The sequence below is a fragment of the Astatotilapia calliptera genome, chromosome 1 (genome assembly GCF_900246225.1).
Source record: "Astatotilapia calliptera chromosome 1, fAstCal1.2, whole genome shotgun sequence".
Taxonomy (NCBI): domain Eukaryota; kingdom Metazoa; phylum Chordata; class Actinopteri; order Cichliformes; family Cichlidae; genus Astatotilapia; species Astatotilapia calliptera.
The window spans coordinates 33,059,582-33,081,141 of NC_039302.1; the positions used below are offsets into that span (position 1 = coordinate 33,059,582).

Genomic DNA, 21,560 nt, shown 5'->3' on the forward strand with positions numbered 1-21,560 from the left:
ACAAAACAAATGAAAAACTCAAAGATGTCACAACAAATAAAAATCTGCTAGCGCTAGCATAAATAAAACTCAGTTATTGGCTGAGTGACAGGTCCCGACCTCTTAGTTCCGCCCTTCACACCATCTGATCCTATTGGCTGAGTTCTGAGTCCTATAGCCAATGGATGCACTCCAGGGCATATATAAGCTGACTTTGTAATTGGTTTTAAGAATGTTGGGTGCTTTTGTGTATGCTGCTCTTCTTAGTTTGATCATTGTATTGGGGGATACAATGATTGTCATTTACGAATCCTCATATTTACTTAATAAATACTTTGTGTGTGTTTCAATAAGGAACCCAAATGACAGTTATTTACTTGCATTTCTGAACAGAAAAATAAAAATGTTTTAGTGGTCAAATTTTATGCTTGACTCATTTCAGACTTCTCAAACAAGTCCAGTCTGCCAGCCCACATTTTGGTAAACAAATCTTTTTAGCCACCACCGCGTCACTGAATGTTTACATTTGATTTAGTGCAGTTGTCCATTAACTGGTGGAATAAATTAAGATGCTATGCAATAACAGATGCATGCAAAAACAAGCAATAGGCTAAAAGCTAATAAGATGGGGATGTGTTTAACTCTTAAATTATGAATAATTTAACTCAACATTTTGTCAGCAACATTAGAATATAACTGCAGTAAGTTGGCAAAACATGGTTTTACAGTTTGTTACAACATTTTATTTACTGTAGATTTTTTAAAAACACAACACATTATAGATACACAATTATAGATTTAAACTTTAAAGACAAAGACAATAAAATAATTAACATTTTTAAATATACAGAATAGTCATTAAAATAGTAATCTAAATACATGTGCCTACTCCACAGATGTTCTTTGGTTTCAAGATTTACTTTGTTTCACAAATTTACAGTGTTTGAAGCAGTCAGCAGTAATGAGAACATAGAGAATGGCTTTTGCTTCAGTGTATTTGGATCATCCAACTCTGCCACCTGTCATATGGAGCAATTAGTAAGCATAAGATGACACAACATTAATCTGTGCATATTTGGGGTTGTTACCTGTCCATTGTCCATGACCAGAATACGATCTGCTTGCATCACAGTGCTGAGCCGATGAGCTATTGTGAGCATAGTGCTATTACGTAAGGCTTCTTGGATGGTGTTTTGGATCAGAGCATCTGTCTCTGCATCTATGGAGGCAGTGGCTTCATCCAAAAGAATGATCTGCTCAAGAAGAGGACAGACCATTAGTATAAGCAAAAACAGTTTTAAAGGAGGACAGCATGTCACAATACATAAAACGCCCATACTTTCTAAATACAAATGTGGCGATTAGCAATCTCATACAAATGAGACATTATAGAATAGTTTGAAGAACAGGTCCATAATAATCATAACCCTTAACCAATTTCAATTTGGCCTCTCATTCATTCACGGTCATGGGGCCCCATGAATTCGCGCCCTGGCTCAGACAGTCTCGGTCATCGTGTCCTTGGGCAAGACACTTCACCTGTTGCCTACTGGCGGTGGTCAGAGGGCCCGGGGGCGGCAGTGTCCGGCAGCCTCGCCTCTGTCAGTGCGCCCCAGGGCAGCTATGGCTACAGTGTAGCTTGCCATCACCAGTGTGTGAATGGGTGGATGACTGAATGTGGTGTAAAGCGCTATACAAATACAGGCCATTTACCATTCTCATTCACCTCTGGGCCATTTTGAGCATGGCTGCTAATTTTGGATTTCTGAAAAGTGCCATGATAAATCGGAGAAGTCCGTAAAAATAATTTTCCTTTGTCTTAAGTTATTTTTTTGTATTTTTTCCAAAGGAAGTTGGCCACAGGGTGGCAGACCTCTCCAACAGATACCGAGTGAAGATTATGTTGCAGTGGCCATGTAAAGAGGAAAAAACAGAAAGAAAATACTGGTGACTGCCAGTGGTGCCACTCAGCCTCCTAGCAGACACACCTATGTACAAATTTCAAAATCTTACATCACCTTGTTCTCAAGTTTTTATATTTATTTTTAGAAATTTGAGATTCAACTCCGTCTGAGATTTTTAGTAAATATGTCTATGGTCTCAATTTGACGCTCCTACGTCACCTCAATCTCAAGTAGCATTCAAACTTAGGTGTACATCCTGTCCATCTGCCCTGCGGAGTGACAACAATACCCTACCAGGCTTTTAAGGCTTAGGGGTACTTCTGAAGAGGAATCTAAACATTGTACTGATGACCTCAAGGGGAAAAAATTTAAATCAGGACAGATTTGCGATGTTTAAGGACAGTGCAGAGCATATTGACAGAGAGTCACAGGAAATTGCTTTGACTGGCATCAGTGAATGCAGTATGTGGCAGCATTGTCCCAGCCAGGTGACAAATCATCAAGCCCACCCCCCCCCCCCCCCAAAAAAGTGCACTCTGACCTTGGAGTTACGGAGTAAAGCTCTAGCCATACAGATCAGCTGTCTCTGGCCTACAGAGAAGTTTTCTCCATTCTCCATAACATGTGCTTCAAGCGTCCCCTCCAGCTTTGAGATCTGAGGAAACAAATCACATTACAGCTCCACTCCACTATCCTAATTCATAATGTATACAAACAAAGAGCAGAGAGAAAAAAAAAAAAAAAAAAAAAGGGGCTGTATAGGAATTTTAAATGTACCAACTTTTACGTTGCACTCAAAACATACCGAGTCCTTCATGTAGCTCTTCTCGAGCGCTGCCCAGATCTCCTCATCAGTGTATTTATTAAAGGGGTCCAAGTTGTACCTGCAGGGATGGGGGTCATTAGCCAGTTACTGATCCACAGTGGTCAGACCAATGTGAGATTTATGGGTTGGCCAAGGTTACCTGACTGTACCAACAAATAGCACAGGGTCCTGAGGAATCACAGACAATTTGCTACGCAGGTCTTGCAGGCCAATTGACATGATGTCCACCCCATCTATCAGTATGGTTCCTGCTGCAGGCTCCACAAGTCTAAATAGAGCTACTCCTAAAGACGATTTTCCTACAGATGCAAACCGCAGATTAGAGTAGCTGAATTAACCTAAAACTGTTAAAATTTACATTAAAATGTGCTACATAAAATATCATTTGAAATCAGGAATATGGGAGGATTTAGAGTCAATCACTAAACTTTCAGCACAACCAGGTGTAGGCAGGGGTGCCATCTATCTTAGAGGGTTGGGGTGGGGGAATAATAGCAACAATAACAATTAAAAAAGAAAAAGCCCTCCTACCATTAACTAATCTTCTTTATTAACCAATCTTCATCTTAATTATAATCAGCTTATCTTTATTAACAAGTTATTTACCACGGGCCTTTAATGTGGCAGTAATTAAACCATTATTTAAAAGCCATCACTTGACCCAGCTATCTTAGAGACTGGCCTATAATTGGCTAACTTTATCTCAAAAATTCTTCAAAGTAAAACAGCAGTTTCAGTCAACTTTCAGAGCTCACAGTACAGAAATGGAACAAGTGAAGGTGGCAAATGGTTTTCTTCTGGCCTCTTACAGTCAACTCTTTGTTCTTGACTTGTTAGACCTCAGCGTTTGATGCTGATACAGTTCCACAGAGTTCTGTGTTGGGACCATTTCTGTTTACATTATAAGAGTTTCCCTTAGGCAGTGTTAGTATAAATAGCATACATTTTCATTGCCTGATGATACCCAGACTTATGAAGCCTGTTGACACACACCAAGTAATTAAACTACAGGAATCTCTTAAAGAAATTAAAACCTGGATCACCTCTAATTCCCTCTAAGTGCTTCTAAATTCAGAAAAAACTGAGGTTGTTGTGCACTGCCTTATCTTAGAAACATGGCCAGATACCCTGGATGACATTACCTTGGCCTCCAGTAACATTGAGGATATTAAACAAACTATGTAGGACTGCCTTCCTATATTTGCACACTCTAAGATTAAATTGTCTGTCTCAGAGTGATGTTGAAAAACTAGTTCATGTATTTATCATCATTTCTAGGGTGTATTGTTGTAAATCATCATCACCCAAAGACTAGATGAAATCAACAAGAGAAACAGCTACTGAACCCAGAGCCTTACCAGAGCCAGTCCTTCCCACGATCCCCAGCTTCTCTCCAGGTTGAATGTGGAAATCAATGCCGTTCAGCACAATTGGTGCATTCTCTCTGTACCTCATCTTATAGTCTACGAAGGTGATGCCCCCACTGCTAGGCCAGTCCTGTGGGATCTGAGTCTCCTTAACATGCCTGGGAGCCTCAGACCTACAATCCTGCAAACACAATTAAAAGTTTACAGGGATCAAGCAGATGGGTGTGTAGCATGTTTAATGAACTCTGGCCTTGGTCTCAGCAAAACAATGACAGGTGAATGATTTCAGGACATGAGTCTGACCGTGACATATTCCTGGAGCCGTTTCGCTGAGTCGAATCTTGCTTCCACTTCTATCGAGAGTCTGGCTACATATTGAAGCATGCCTGTCAACTGAAAATAAGTTTAAAAATTATGTAAATCCATGTCTGAAAAGCAAAATGAACATGGCTTCATGTGCTGTCCAAATGTACCTGCAAGGAATAGGATATCGCGAGGCCTTTCAAGGATGGACTGATTAAGTCATTACTGCTGAGCACTACAAAGAGAGCCACAAACAGCGTCGTAGTAGCAGCCATTAATTCCAGGCAGAAGGCGAATGCACGTGTGCCAGCATTAAACATGAAAAGGTATTTGGAGTTGATATCAGTCAAGATATTGAACCTGTAATATAAAACAGGAGTTTTTGAACATCCCACTGTCCACAGTCACCCCGCCCCAAAGAAACATACAATTTACAATGTGTTGTATCAAAAACATTGCAAAAGCAAGAGGTGATAGCCTAGTAACAAATTTCAGAAACTTACTGTTCTACAAGGCTGTCTCTTCTACTATAGGCATGGATGGTGCTGAGGCCATGCAAAGTTGAGGTGGTTAGAGAAAACCATGGAGAGCGACTGATGTTTTCTAGATTCTTCATATGACGTATACTCCTCTGGAATACACTGCAGAGAAGGCACAGATATATAGTACCTTAGAGGACCTGTTACTTTCAGTAACTGTGTTTTATAGATTTAACCAGCATAAACTCACAAGACAGTGAAGGCAAGAAAAGCTGCCATAATAACTCCAACTACAAGCATGGCGGGGAAAATAACTGAGATGACAACAACTGTGGATGCGACGAGTAGAGAACACTGTAAGAAAGAGTCCATGACAAGAGGAAGGACAGTTTCCACTTCGTCTTGATCTTTAGAGAAACGATTTAGAAGTCGGCCCGTTGGAGTTGTGTCAAAGAAACTCATTGGACTATCAATAATCTGCAATAGGAAAACAAACAGTTCATCTGTAGCTAGTAAACGTTCCCAGTTTTGGATTCAATACATTTGTGATAAGTAAACCCTTATCCATATTTAAAATGACCATGTGTAATGGTGACTAGCAGAGATTTCTATGGTGCTGAGAATTCACAGTACCTTTTTGAACAGCATGTCATGGAATTTGCAGGAGGCCTTCAAGGTGAAATAAGTGTAGATTATGGATTTCACAATGGAAAGTACAACAATGACAACCACTGTTGCAGCATAAATAACCTGGTAGAAGTGAAGGTGTGGATTTTGAGAGATTTCTCCCTGGACTGCAGTTGTGTTACTGGATGACTTGGAAATAAAAACATAAATTAATTAAAAAAAAGAAAAGTTAGTGAAGTCAGACAAAGTCATTGTATACATAAACGAATGATTAAATATCATTTCCTAAAACTAGAAATAAGCAGAATTTGAGGAGTCCGAAACAGTTTTTCGCTTGCTACATCTGCCAGGCTTGGTCTATAATGTGTGGCTCTCTGGATTTTAAATCACGATACTTCTCACTCAAGTTCTTGACACTCAGACATACAAAGTTACCACAGGATTTCATCTCCTGCTTTGTGAGCATCAAATACTTTTCCTCAAGATTTCCTCAAACTGATTTCTTATGGTTCAGGGATGACGCTTACTCAAGTGACAGCTAAAACCCTTGCTGAAATTTTTATACTGTCTTCAAGCTGAAAGATGACCCTCAGGCATTCCAAGTATTTTAAGGGGCAAGTGCATGGAAACTAGAGTGAGTGTGTAATGACCAAAACTAAGTGACAAAACCAACAGAAGATCAAAACATCAAGTTGTTTCAATGAGAAATGCTTGGACTAGGCCAAAATAAACATTTTCAAAAATAACTGGCAATTAGAAAAAAACTTGATTGCTGATGAAGCCAGCAATCAAGTTGAGAGATATTGGCAGTAGGCGGAGCGTGTAAGTGTGGACCAGCAGGAGAGCTAGAAGACCAATGAGTGATGATGTAACATCAACTCAGCTTTACGTAGCAAAATGTAAATACAGAAAGAGTTTATCTTGCACAACAGCCACAAAAAAGGCATGACTTCTTACCCTCTTGTGAGTTGAAGGCTCACAGAGAACTATTTCAACGTGTGTGACAGTGATAAGGAATGAAATAATTCTCACCCCATCACCACTTGCCATCCAGAAGCTAAACCACCAATTGCTGAAGACTGTGGATCCTGCCAACAGGAACATATTCAGGAGGATAATGAAAGAAACTGTGTAGCCTGTAACAACAATGAACAGTTTATGCATCACAAGTTTGGCTGTGCATTATTGCTCATAATAATGTATCCACAAGCATATGCAGCATTGGGAAACAGGAGTTAGAGGAAGAATTTACAGTGTACTCAGTGGTAGTTATATGGGGGGGAAAACAAATGAAAGCTACTGATCAATATGTTATGTTGACTTGAATTGTAATATCTGACAGATTCTCTTGTTTGCTCTAAACAACCAAAGTCTGGAGTAGTTCTTGGTCTTACAAATCTATTCTTGTGAAGCGTTGTAGTGGTTTATCTTCTTTGAGACTACAATTCTTGACTTTGCCAAGTTGTTAACAAGTGTCTTGGCAGTTGTGAGGGGATGTTTAGAACCCAGTATATATAGCCAAGCTTGTTTGACACCAGTAAAAAGGCTAATATCGAATCCTTTATTTTAAAGTTAAAAATAAATTAAAAACTGACATGCAATAACTTTCTGTGCATTGATAAAAAAAATTTATAAACAAAAAAACATTTAAAATGAAAATATGCAATTTAATTTCATACATAACCCCAACATTCCATGTGTGAATAACAGACCTCCAAGTGCCTGGGAGTATGTGCAGTATGTTCTCCAGGAGATGGCACCTTTGTAGAGGACTCCTGACTCACTAGCTGATTACCAGCTGGGACAGCGGCTTAAAAAACAAAAACAAACAAACAAACAAACAAACAAACAAACAAACGTATCATTATAGAATGAAAAAGAAAAATACATTTTTATTAGCTGACATCTAATATCTGAATTAATTTTTTTTTCTTTTTATTTTTTTAAACTTGCTCTTCAGGGAAAATATGTCAGTTTAAATCAAATGTTTTTCTTCCATGTTTTCACACCAGGATTCTCAGTGCCAGTGCTTGCACAATGTCTGAGGTCAATCTCTTCCAACTGGCCATCAATAAATGATGCTAGTGCCATGTCCCCAGCTTTCTTTTTCTTGGCCTGACAGAAGAAAAATAAAAATAAATAAATATATATCAAGGACAGTCTTACAGCTCAGTCTGGATAAGCTTAAAACATTGACACTTATGGAACGCACACTTTGTTTTACAGTGAATTTTGTTTCAATAATAAGGACAGTAATAGAACCATGATACATGACACCCTTACTTTGGACTCTTCCATCTGGTAGGTACTGATGAGCTGAGTATAGCGTCCATTGGCTCTCATCAGATCCCTGTGGTTTCCAGACTCCCATACTGTCCCATTGTCCAGAACCAGGATCTCATCACAGAACTCCAAATACTAAAAGCCACAAGGAAGAACAAATTATCAAAACCAGCTCAACTCTGGTTAGAGCTCTAAACAGTTGTGTGCGTTACTGGCATGTGACAAATCCTTATTCTTTGGAAAAATTGCACCTTACAACTCATGAGCAAAATATGTAGGTTTTCCATACGTACTCAGGTATGTTTCTTTAAACCAGAGCTTCCCAAAGTGTGGGGCCCGCCCAATATGAAAAGGGGGGGGGGGGAAGAAGAAGAAGAAAAGAACGTTTGGACGCTGCTAGCATAATGGACAGGTTTTTTGACGGGGCTCTCACACAAACGCAAAGCAGGAGATGAAGCATCGCTGAATATGTTTCCAAACCAACTTCATTCTAAGCCAAAGACTAGAAAATATGGTGAAGCATATCTGCCATTTGGTTTCACCTGCACAAGTGCCGAGGTAGCTCTCCCCTGCAGAATTGGTTTTCCCTGCGTCGGGAGGATGCGCTGGGCTCTCCAAATCACGGACAAACAGTATCCCACATTCTTGATTTTTTAGTTCACAAACGCTTGCTGTAATGACTAACTACTCCTGACATTTTGGAGATGTTAGCTCTTTATACAGTAAAGTTACAGCGGGATACAAATAATATCAGGTCGTTCCTGCCACGATTTGTTCTCTCGGTTCAAATCACAGACAAACAGTATCCCACAGTTGTTTATGTTTTTGAACCCATTTTGCACAAAGAGGCATCTTTTGAAAAATGTATTGATAGCAATGTTGAATATTATTACACAGGAAACGGAAACAAGTAAAATAATTCCACCGTGACGCCTCTGCCTTTCTAAATGGAGGGACATGTAACTGCAGTAACCTGCAGATAGAGACAAAATACTCTTAATCTGACTATCTTCCATTCTGCAATTCATCATTCAATACTGGCGCACATGACGTGAAAAAGGCACACACACGTTGTGTGCAAACTGTATTCCTCTTACATAAACGCAAAAAAGGTTTAAAAAAAAAATCTCAGTTTCAGTTTCGGAAACCCCGTTACTGTGGACAAAAGCCCAAAGTCCAGAAAGCTGTGTTCAAAATCCCAGTGTGTGGGACGTAGCGTACAAGGTTCGTAGTTTATCAGTACGTAATTATTGCAGTTTTGCATTTGTTAATCATTACAAATGTTGAGGGTGAGCTGGTTTGGAAACAAAATATGAGTGTGTGTGTGGTTGGAGTGTTTTTGTGTGCGGGGGGAGCAACAGTTTTCTTGTAAAACAAAGGGGGGCCCAGTAAAAAAAGTTTGGGAACCACCGCTTTAAACGATAGCCTGTTTTCCCATTAGTACCTACTCTGATTGACTTGCAGTTTTCAGTTAGGCCACAGTACCTGCTTGCCTGGGGTTAATCCGAGCAGGTACTAAAATGTGACGTTGTAACACTGCATGGGACCGATTGGCTGGCAGCAGCAGGTATATTTCTTGCCTTGACATCCATCTTTTTTGTAGCATTCGTGTTGTATATTAATTACGTCACCGGACACTTAGACGCTTTGGTATGACGACAACCACGCATGTAGCAGAGGTGGGACCAAGTCATTGTTTTGCAAGTCTCAAGTAAGTCTCAAGTCTTTATCCTCAAGTCTCAAGTCAAGTCTCAAGTAATGTCAGGCAAGTCAGAGTCGAGTCTCAAGTCACTGGTGTAAAAGTCCGAGTCAAGTCACAAGTCTGAAACTTTGAATTTCAAGTCTTTTCGAGTCTTTAAAAAAAAAAATGAAAAAATAATGTTGCAGTTATGCTAAATGTAAATATTAGACCATGTAATTTTTAAATCTGTGTTTTTCTCAACACATGACAAAATAGTGAACTTAGAAAATATACACAAATTGTGAAATTGCACCTCTTTAAAATGCAGCTCAATTAAACCTAGCTCCAAGAATAATTTTCACCGACAGTTCTGAGATAAGCTGCATGTTATTCTTGGATGCGGTTGTAGGACCAGCTTTAAAATCGCATGACAAAAATATCATACACATTAAAAAAAACTGTATCACCAACGTAGCCTGGACAACATTTGCTAGTTAGATGAAGTCAGCTATCTCATCGTAGCATATTTATATGCATATTTATAATTATACGCTTCTTGGAGTGAGTGCACACACTCATGAAGTTTAGTAACTTCAGGTCACTGCAACAAGCCCAGGTACAGTTTACCGACGGATGGGTGCAGGACCTTGAAATGCACCGTGTAGAAAGTAAAGACCATCGTACGTATCATAAGTTTACCAGTCTCACAAATCGTCGTCATAAATACACATTCATTAACCGTTTATTAATATAACCTTTGAGCTCAACGGTAATTAATTAGCAGTGGAAATAATTTCTGGTAGCATCACAGAAATGTAGCAGTGACAATAATATATGCTGTAATCGTACTGGACAATTAGTGATACAAAAAACCTGTTTTATCCTGTGAATAAAAGTATATGTTTTTGTCAATGTACCATAATAACAGAAGCGAAACACAATATTGTGTCAGAACAATTCACTATTTATGCACAATAAATAAAGGAGCATAGCGCGACAATTTCTGTTCAGCGCCAGACTTGCTTGTAACCTATATCACCAATTATGTTAAGAAAAATGACGCATTAACTACTAAAAAACACTGACCTTCGTGTAAATGCTTGGAGCAGACTAACCTGTGAGCTGGAGGGTTCTGGGACGTTATATTTGATCTTTGAATGGCTGCAATCCAGGCCATCCGTCACCTCTTTGTTACTTCGGAAACATGGCTCGAACAATTTCTCTTCAACGACGTAATCCGATAACAACCGATCTCTTTACCCGTCGGCTTCCCGTGGCTGTCATGCGACCGGCTATTGCAGTTAATAATACAACGGCTTCTTGACATTTTTGTGTTTCTTTTTATCGCTGTATAACTGATTTTAATTGAAAGCCTGCGTGCGCTAGTACCGCTTGACCGCTTGCCACGAGTTCCCAGAATCCTTTGCGGTTCTACCCGTGAATGACGTCACATTTTCAATCTCTATATAATATGCATGTTAAATTTTATATTTGGGGTAAAATATCAAGTCTTTTCAAGTAAACCGGTTCAAGTCCAATTCAAGTCCCAAGTCATTGGTGTAAAAGTCCAAGTCAAGTCACAAGTCTTAGAACATTTTTTCAAGTCAAGTCTAAAGTCATAAAATTAATGACTCGAGTCTGACTCGAGTCCAAGTCATGTGACTCGAGTCCACACCTCTGGCATGTAGTACCAGATTACAATGGAAAACCAGTCGATCCGAGGCGAGTCAGAGTAGGTACTAAAGGAAAAGGTGCTTTTGAGCCCAGACAGCCCAGTCTCCACTACATAATAATTGAATACGTTTTCCTACCTGGAGCTCATGTGTAACCAGTATGATGGATTTTCCTCTCAGCTCTTTCTTTATACATTCTTCAAAAATGTGTTTCCCCACATAAGCATCAACAGCAGATAGTGGGTCATCAAGGAGGAAAATGTCCCTGTTGGAATAGACCGCTCTTGCCAGGCTGATTCTCTGCTTCTGTCCCCCTGATAGATTTAGACCCCGCTCTCCAATCTGCCCACAAAAAGGATATTTATAATATTGTGAACTTTTGATTAATACTAAATTACAATTTAATCCTTCCACTTTATTGTAGCATCAATTTGCAAGCTTGAGTTACATCTTAAGTGAGTGGGGTAAATAAATACACTTAAAAACCCCTGTGTCGGTGTGTGACACTCCCCTGTTGGTCTGGAAAGCACTCACTTCAGCTTGGTCACCATATTGCAGGATGCTTAGGTCAGCTCTGAGGCTACAGACATCCACAACTCTGTCATATCTGTTGGGGAGCAGTACAAGGCAACAAACTGGTTAATACTATAGCGAAGTATATTTTAATAGGATGGGAGCTAGTCATTTATTCAGCCAATTATAACTTGTGGGTGACTGCGGCTCAGTTAGCAGAACAAGAGGTCACTGAATTTAACCCGAGTTCCTCGACATACTGAACCCCCAGTTGCCCTTGATGCATCCATCAAAGGGTGAGTGAGTGTCTAAGAATGTTATAAATGAAGAATGTTAAACACTGTATAAATGTGTATGTGATTGGATGTGTGCAAGAACAAAATGCTTTGTGTGCTCACCTGAATAGAAAGGTGTTACAGAAGTTCCAGTCCAATTTACCAATTGCTGACAGTAAAGCATGACCAAAATCATTTAACAAGAAAAAGGATTTCATGCAAAATGTTGCATTAAATGTATCAATTCAGTTATGCTATTTTGACATATTTTAAAGGACTGCTATTAATTTATTCCTAAACCGTTTTCCCCTCAGCAGCAGTTTATGGAAATCTGATTTTGAAACAAAGTGAATTGATAAAGTTTACAGCAAACACTGGTTCCTAGCCAAGCTTTTTACCATCTCTGGCAGTAGAGGTGATACTGTCAGAAAACCAAGAGGACCTCATTTTGGTTGACTATGAACCTTCCACCAACATTTCAGAATGTCAAAATAAAAACCGTTAGAAGTTCCATGGAAGGTATCCAACTTGATTTTTTTGTGCCTCCCAGGGCAGATTGGGGACATGCAGTTCGAAAGGGCCTCGATTAACTATACAGACAAAGTGGTGGTTGACAAGGAGGAGATGGCAGCCATAAATGCAAGAAGATGGATTTAACTTACCTGGCCTGATCAAAAGGTTCCCCCATGAGAATATTTTCTCGAACAGTTCCATGAAAAATCCAGGCCTGCTGGCAAACGTACGCAAATGTCCCATCAGCTGTGATGGAGCCCTGAAGAAGGTACATCTAAAAGGAAAGTGAGCAGGCCAAAAAACTAATGTCACTGTAATGTAAAGTTAGAAATAGTAAAAACATAATGTGAATAAATGCAGACAGATACAAAACAATAGAGCATACAAAAGAAACAAACCTGCTCCAAAATGCTGCAAATCAGTGACGTCTTTCCGCTACCCACATTCCCGCAAACACCAAGCAGTTTTCCCTTCAGGAAATATCACAGAGATAATCATTTCATATCCAGCAGAGTCTTGATAACTTCAGTTATTATTTGATCACACCTTGGGTAGTGTAAAAGAGATGTTTCTGAGGGTTGGTAAGGTCTCAACATTTTCATTCGGAGAAGGCACGTCCATATTGTGTTCCGTCACCTCATTAGCTGCTCTGGGCGGTGACTCTGACTGGCTGCGTTTGGTCCATGAAAGTGTAGCATTTCTCATCACTACAGCAGAATTACTGCCTGCTATCTGCGTCAGGTAAGGCTCAGGATTCTGGATGAGTAAGATTTTCTGAAACAGTCACAGTGCATTTACATCATTCAGGTTTTTACCAATTTTGCTTTTCAGATTTCTAAGATCCATGGCAGTAACAACTTTAACAAAACTAAAAAGATTATGAATTAAAATACTGTACTGCAAGTCCTAAAAGCATCATGATTAATACAAATCCAGCTTGTGATTAGCAGCATGGCCTTTTTCACTGGTTTGTAGAGGACAAGATTTGGAGAGGTTCACATGAGTGTGTGGTGAGTGTGAGACTACTCCTTTACATTTAGTCTGGCATCAATGCAAAAGGAATAATGAAATTCAAAAAGGACACATAATAACTATGACTCTACCTAAAGTCTGTGGCACAGGTATGGTAGGGAAACAAGTCAAAGTGTGGCCACAGGGTAGGTCTGCAGGGCAAACTTAGCTAGGTCAGCAGTTATCTTATCCTATAGACAGGCATTCTACTCTTTTTTACAATGGTAAGCAACATTTTGATGTTTAGTGGTATTGTACCATCCCCTGATCTGACTGGATGAGCTCCATCAGGTCATCTTGACTGTGTCTACATGTCTAAATGAGTTGCTGCCTTGCAAAACCAATTATTTTCCATAGAAATACTTCACAAGTAAGCAATGCTTAAATTGTACTTATATTACAATAGTGATAAAAGTGTGTCTGAAGGTTCTCAGTCATCGTAGTCTAAGGAGCTTGGAAAGAAAGGTGTCTGGACTTCTTTAAGTTGCTTGAACGCGTTTCACCTCTCATCCGAGAAGCTTCTGGGCCAGGATGTAAAGGACAAAGGTCACTCTTTCAAGGATGCCAATGTTCACATTTTGGAAATAGAGGACAGATGTTTGAAAGAGGAGTGAAAGAAGCCATCTATGTCCACTGTGCCCACTCACATCCTGGGCTATTTGACCTCAGGAAATCCCATGATAGGGTGGGGCTAGGTTTCACAATGAGCTCACCCGAAAGGTTCTCAGTCATCCAGGTCATCGTAGTCAAAGGAGCTTGCAAAGAAAAGCGTCTGGACTTCTTTAAGTTCTTTAAGTGGTAGAAACGTTTCGTCACTCATCCAAGTGACTTCTTCAGTCTCAGCTGACTGCAGGTTTCCCCAAGTTTATAAACAGTACATTTGCATAATGACTGAAACCAGCCCACTGAAGGAACAATGGGCTGGGAGGTCAGTTCCTTAATCTTAATTATGCAAATTCTCATGACCATTGATCATTTGGGGGTTTCATTATCCCTCTTGGGGGGGACACTCCCACAGGGCTTAAATCTGGGACTCTCCACCATTTGACCCTAGAACTGAAGAAGCTTCTCAGATGAGAGGTGAAACGTGTTCAAGAAGTCCAGACACTTTTCTTTCCAAGCTCCTTAGACAGTGATAAAAGTGTATTAAAGAAAACTTAATAATGAACAGAAAGACCATAACAAGTGGAAACGCTACTACTACTACTACTACTACTACTACTACTAGAACCAAAAAGAAGAGCTTACCCTAAGTTGTTTTAGTGACACAAAAGCATCAGTGAGGGCCTTCACAGCAATCGGCATGAGAGCAAAGGTGAACCTCATGGAGGTGAAGATGGCAACAACAGTAAAAGCCTGGGAAGAAAATATTGCACTATAATCTCACAACACAACAATCCTCAATTTATATGTTAGACCTTTTCTGTCAGTAGACCAAGCCTTCTTACAAAATTCTCGCAGTTTTCTTCTCAGTTCATCTCTACTCACAACTTCTCCAAATCACCGAGTGGAAATGCTAACAGAGGCTGTGTTACTGCATAATATTGTTACAGAGCTGTGCTACTACTTACATCAGATGTTTTCAGTGGTAACCCCAACAAAGTGTGGATGAGAAAGGTGAAAACAGTGGCAATGGTGCTGATGGCCATGGTCAAGCTGCCATTAATAATCTGGATTTCAAGGATCTTCTGTACTAGTTTCTTTTCAAGTTTCCTCAACTCTGTAAGAAAGAAAGTTTGTTTACCTAGTCTGTTACTTTCATCATTCTTTGTAGACGCACCCTAACACACATCCATAGCACTCAAACATTTCACATCATCTCTTTTGCATCTAGTAACAAGATTACATGCCTGATTTTGTATCTAAACAAATGGGAGTCTATAAATAATGCGTGTGATATGTGATATTACTAGATAAATGGAAAGTGCTGCCAAATGGGAAACAGCTGCTCGATTTACCTGCAATTTTCATCTCAAAAGATTCTTCCCAGGCGTACATCTTGATTAGCTTAATGCTGTTGAGAATCTCAGTCATTGTATGAACACGTTTGTCTTTTATTACCATTGCTTTTGTCTTGAATACATTTGTGAGATATGCCAAGATACTAGAAAAGAAGAAGAAAAAAATGATTAGTCCCCTGATTGCCAAGATTCCAAAAGTAGAAGGTAAGGGTATTCCTCAATGATGACTTAGACCTCACAGCACAGGTTTCAGCATATTAAACTACATGCCCAATATTACGTTTGGGCAAATTCTTTCATAGTTTATCTACATTACAACTTTACATTACAACATTGACTGTAATGCTTACCTCAATCAGAGCCCTTTTTGTATTTATCTATCTCACTTTATTAACTTCATGTACATACCTCAATGGGAATACAGATGACGTAGATGAGGACTCCAATAATTGCAGTGTAGCCCAGAATGTTCCAGGCATAACAAATGCCCGCAACAAAGAGTACAGGGGTGGACATCACAAAGCTCCCATTCACAACTGCCTCAAAAACATTGTGTCCAACATTTGTCAAAATATTAAGAATCTAGATGAAAGAAAAATGAGAAAACGAAACCTTATATTTCACCTGTTTTTCATAATACACCAAATGTGAGAAGATTTACTGAAAAAGTATCTTATTGTCTCATGCATTTCTTTAGGATGAAACAAATCTTAATATTAGACAAAAATTACCAAAATAAATACAAAGTGTTTAAATTGTGCTTTAATTTATGAAGGTGAAGTTCTCCAAATGTACCTGTCCATACATGAAAAAGTGATAGGTGGTTATGCCACCCTTGAGAGGAAGAACCGCAATCAAACATTTGTAATAATGGGAATGAGTCCCGAAGGAATTTTGGCCCACTCTTCTCAACAGAATTGTTGTAATTCAGCCACATTGGAGGATTTTCAAGCATGAAAGACTTATTGATGCCAACACATCTCAGTTAGATTCAAGTCTAGACTTTGACTAGGCCACTTTTCACAGCAGTGCAGGTAAAGTGAATTCTCTGTGTGTGTAAACCAGTCTTTACCTCTCCGTTTGACATGTCGCCAAGTACTCGCAGAGATGTGACTTTCTGGAAGCCCAAAGAGCATAAGGCACCTTTCAGTCTGATGGCCGTACGCAGTGTTAATGCCCACTGCAAGGATATCATGGAAGTTTTGAGAAACTCTGTGGTGAACAAAGCAAAGGCCAAACCAACACCACTGGTTTCTCCTGGGTCGCAAACGTAGTCTAAGATCTTATAAACGACGACCGCCTGAAGGGACAGACAAAATGCTTGATACACTTCAGAGAGTAGAAATTCTAAAAAAGCGATTAGAAACTGTTTACAGAGTATGAACCACTATTTCTTGAAGTCAAATTTGATTTATAATAAATAAAACATTTAGGCAAACATCAGAACGTCACAAAGTCTGAAAATACAGATGACGACAACTCACCGGCCCCAAAAAGGCCGCCACCATGGCAAGAATGGAAACGAGGGCGGACAGAATCAGTCTAGTTCTTTGAAAACGAAGAGTCACCCGAATCAGTGAGGCATTCTCCAAGCCTCTCCTTGCCACTTCTTCATTCCATAGCCTCTGGAGCCTGCAAAACACTCACAATCAAATCATGTACACTAAAAATTGTCTAGCATTTAATTTTGACAAGTCAGCCTCATTCCTTTGACTTATCTTCAAGGTGCAAATTTCAGCAGCTACATTAATGGTGCGTCATGTCCCAAGCAGACCTACTTTGGGTTTCTGTCTATTCCTCTTAATATTTCTAATAAAGCCCTTTCTTTGTTCCTCGTTGTGCATCATCTCTTTCGTCTGAGGTTTCTTTCCCACATGCTTGTTTACCCCCTTTGTAAACAAAATGCATCATCCATTGAAATGTTAGATTCTGCGAATGCCTTAAACAACAACCGAAAAATGTGAATCTGCAAAGAGAGACCTTTTTGCGCTAATGTCTGCTACATCAAAAGGAGACAGGTGTAGGTCGGATGTATCCAGCCCATTCTTGAACATGGCCCACATTTTGGGGATCATCCACAGAAAGACTGAAGATGATATTAAACCTGCATTATCTACAGCGTGGGACCTGGACAAGACAAAAAAAGCAAAAGCAAATGAGTACTGTACAAGGAAGACATTCTATATCAAAGAAAGTAACTTATTTGGCAGACAGGTTACATTTAGCAATTTCTCTTTCATCAATGAAACTGACTCTGGTGAGGAACAGCGGAAGGGTATAAGGGTCTCCAAGCTCCGTCGGTATTTTCCAAATGGGCAAGGATGGGGTATTTCCCTGTTGTCATTATCTGTATCTTCTGAGGCAAGAGACACAGGTCCCAATTCTTCTCCCTAAAGAGGCAGAAAAACAAAGACAGACAGAAAGGTGTATAAGCTCAGTCCAAGTAACAAATCTGGAAACAAAATGAAAAAAAAGACATCTAAACTAACTAACAATTAATTGTACTTCCTAATTACAATTTTAGTAGATATGGAAACATGATCAGAAAACATAAAACTAACTACCTTGTCATGTCCTAAACAACCAAAATTAATCAAACTGACACAAGTGAAATTATTTAAACATTTTCCAAGCAGAGAAAAAAGTGAACACCTATTTTTATTTATACTACATGCAAATCAAACAGCTCTTCATCGTGTTATTACGCCATGCTCTCCTTTTCTTTGATTTAATTTTTGTCCTTTTATTTATTTATTCATTTCTTTATTTATTTAAATGCAAGCAGCCCTTCCCCGGCGACGTAAGCAAAACCCAGAGAACTGGGCTGCTCAGGTCGATGACACGTATCCCATACGGAAGCAGCCACTTACTGACTAACACTGCACAACAGAATTGTTAAAGTATTAATTTTAATTTCAATTCAGGTTAGATTTTTTTTGTGCGCAACGCAGATTTTCTGTGCGCAGAGACCGTGCCAGCAGTGCGCAATTGCGCAGCTTAGAGGGAACATTACTGGTGTTTAGTTTTTGGTTTGTGTGAGTATGGCCCCATCTACATCGCTCAGCTCGGTGTTGTGCCAAAACACCGGGCCTGTTCTAAAAACAAAGCTCAGCGCTCCCAAAGCATCTTGTCATTACGCGGCTTCACTAAAACCACCAACTTTCAGGAAGCTGGTTCACGACTAGGGATGGGTATCGTTTAGGTTTTATCCGATACCGGTGCCAAATCGGTACTTTTGAAACGGTGCCGGTGCTTAAACGGTGCTCGAACCGGTGCTTAAAGAATGGAGAACACAAACTTTGTCCAAAAACCTCTCATGTTCAGCTGGTTTTTTTTTGTAAAAATATAACAATGTTAGCCTTTTCTGCAGCTATGTGGCATATATGGCATCACTCTTGGCTGGAAGCAGTGCTTAAACAATGGAAAAAACACAAACTTTGTCCAAAAACCTCTCATGTTTAACTGTTTCCCACTTTTTCTTTGGTCATTTTAGCCTTTTTGGCCAGGGTGAAGGGAGTATCTGCCATCAAACAAGAAGACAGCCGCATGTAGCTATGATGATGTTTGCTAGTTCACCTTACATGCATTAATGTAATAGTGGTTAGCCTACTCAACGTAAATTACACACGAACAACATTAAGCTACTCATGCAGAGAAGAACGGCTGCTGCTGCATCATCATCCTCATCATTTCTGCTACACTGGCAGGGCTAGGGGCCAGGACTCTATTCTTCGGGTTTTTGGGGGATGTTGCTCCGGGTCCGATAACTGGCAACCCACCCAACGTGCACGGTGTGAGGTCTCGCAGCAAGCTATCAAATACAGCGCATTTCTCGGCTTTTAAAAAAAAACGCGATGCGTCGCCAGCTGTTTAATCGGATTCTTGGTGTTACCTCCTTTGACAGTATCACAGTATCAGCTTAAAGCACTTGTTGCAGGCTGCTGAGTTTGCATATTTTGCTGTGAAGTACAGCCAGACTTTTGACCGCTTCGCCTTGGGCATTTTTAATCTGTAGTAGTGATGGGTCGTTCGCGAACGAAATGGCTCTTAGAGCCGACTCTTTGACGTGAACGACGCGAGCCGGCTCCTTATCGCGAGCCGTCACGTGGGTTTGTTTTTTTTTCTTTCTCTCAGCCTCTCTCTCGCACTTTTTTTCCGCTTCACTCTGCACGCGAGCCTTGTGCTTTACGCTGGGCAGAGGGGGAGGGGCGGTAGTTACACTCAGTAGCACAGGAACAGAGCCAGAGAGAGAGAAAGAGAGGCAGGGACAACAACATTAGAAAGGTATAGTAATCATCCACAACTATTTTCGGTTGCAGATGATAAAGGATTGAGAAAGTTTATTCATGCAGGTCCATATGACAGAGAATATGCATGTTCTTTTAGTTTTCATATTATAATTTATATTTAATTGTGTTGTGGTTTGCAGTGTTTTGTGTTCTTTTCACTTTAAATTTGTGAAAGGAAAAAGCTGAAAATTTAAATAGTTAAAACTTGAAATGTGAATAGTTGATTTTTGTATTATATGATTTATTTATTACATTTTATGTGGAGTGAATAAATAAAAGTATATTTACGGTGGCCCCTAGAGACAAAGCACATACAAACTTCAAATCACGTACGAACTCTGAAGCATGTACAAACTCCAAAACACGTAAAAACACATACAAACTCCGAAGCACGTAAAAACTTAGAAGCATATAAAAACTCAGAAGCACATAAAAACTCAAAACACGTACAAAAGACAACAGAAGTGCTCCAGGATGCTGGGCGCAGTGTTGAGCCTTTGTTATCTTGTGGCTACACAAGCCAGCAAGTACCAACAACCGGATTTGGTGTGTGGTAATAACAGGTAAATGAACTTTTTTTAAAATTATTTGAATATATATATGAGTGCCTGTGTATAAATACACAAACAATACACACATGCTTTCAATTGTGTAATTTAAGTGATCTAGTAGCTCTGCTTTGGAAGTTCAGTTCATGCTAGAAATGTGTTTTGGAGTTTGTACGTGTTTTGTCTCTAGGGGCCACCGCATATATTTATATATAAACATATATAAATAAAACCACTTGTTTTTACGTTAGTAATTCCTTTTGTGCATAATTTTATATTATTGTTAATAATAAATTAATTAAAGCAACAAAACAACCTGAAGAGCCGGTTCGGAGCCGAAAGAGCCGGCTCTTTTTAGTGAGCCGAACCGAAAGAGCCGGGTCTCTAAAAAGAGCCGGAAATCCCATCACTAATCTGTAGCTCTGCTCTAACAGAACGTACGTACCTGGCCCCGCCTACTATCCTCGGAAACGTAAAATGATTGGCTAGAAGTGTATCACAGCTCAGGAAAAAAAAGCACCGAAATAAAGCACCGAAATGTGCGCTGCTTTTCGGTCTGGTTACTACCGTTTATGTCAGAACCGGTGCCATCATGGCACCGGACACCGGTACCCATCCCTATTCACGACTCAGCAAATCAACGGTTGGTTTTCCCAATTTAGCCACGAACACGTTCACACAAAGGGGGGTCGCTGCTGGCAGGATATAACCAATCACGAACAGGGACAGGATCAGAGAACTTTCAGAAAATTAGAATTGCAGGCCCGCAGATTAAAAGCACTAGTTGCTGCAAAAAAAAACAAAAAAAAAAACAACAACAACAAAACTATTTCGACATAGTCACATAAGAAATAAATCAGAGTACACCCCGATCATGCACATTCCCAGCGATTTTAAATACCATTAAGGAGCTTCTCGAAGCCGCTGTCCTGGCAATAAAGCACTAGTAAGTGTAATTACAGGAACAACTCCATTATTTATATTTATTCTTGCAATTTTTCCTTATGCAATGGATGTTTAGTTTCAATATTCCAACAAAGAAATTCTTCAAACTGCGGCCTTTCTGTTGTAAACAACAGGTTGTCTACAAGACTTCAGTGCGCTTTTAGGGTCATGCTCGTGCAAAAATCAAAGGGATAACACGGTCTCTCAAGACCTCTTACCCCCCACACAACCAAGTCCGCAGGATGCTCCACACGTGCCGACGCCATCTTCCGTGAGAGGTGATTGGTCTGTAGGCGGCGCTTTTATACTAATCGATCGATCTGCAGAGGAGGTTTGGTAATAAGGCTACCTTATCTGTGAGCTACATGGTCTTTAAAGCTATG

General features: G+C 39.8%; 1 protein-coding gene across 1 annotated transcript; it reads right to left on the minus strand.

Moving 5' to 3' along the window:
* Nucleotides 1-352: 352 nt before the first annotated feature.
* On the minus strand, nucleotides 353-21,443 carry LOC113006341 (multidrug resistance-associated protein 9-like). Its single transcript, XM_026163426.1, has 26 exons — nucleotides 21,396-21,443; nucleotides 17,649-17,785; nucleotides 17,376-17,522; nucleotides 16,880-17,027; nucleotides 16,468-16,695; nucleotides 15,804-15,977; nucleotides 15,393-15,507; nucleotides 15,006-15,154; nucleotides 14,683-14,790; nucleotides 12,970-13,197; nucleotides 12,573-12,697; nucleotides 11,657-11,729; nucleotides 11,261-11,464; nucleotides 7,769-7,903; nucleotides 7,495-7,600; nucleotides 6,518-6,573; nucleotides 5,492-5,674; nucleotides 5,109-5,335; nucleotides 4,883-5,020; nucleotides 4,550-4,739; nucleotides 4,068-4,257; nucleotides 2,849-3,008; nucleotides 2,689-2,767; nucleotides 2,425-2,538; nucleotides 1,068-1,232; nucleotides 353-364 (listed from the first exon to the last, which is right to left on the minus strand). The coding sequence occupies exons 1-26, from the start codon at nucleotides 21,441-21,443 to the stop codon at nucleotides 353-355; spliced, it is 3,639 nt and encodes a 1,212-aa protein (XP_026019211.1).
* Nucleotides 21,444-21,560: the final 117 nt, after the last annotated feature.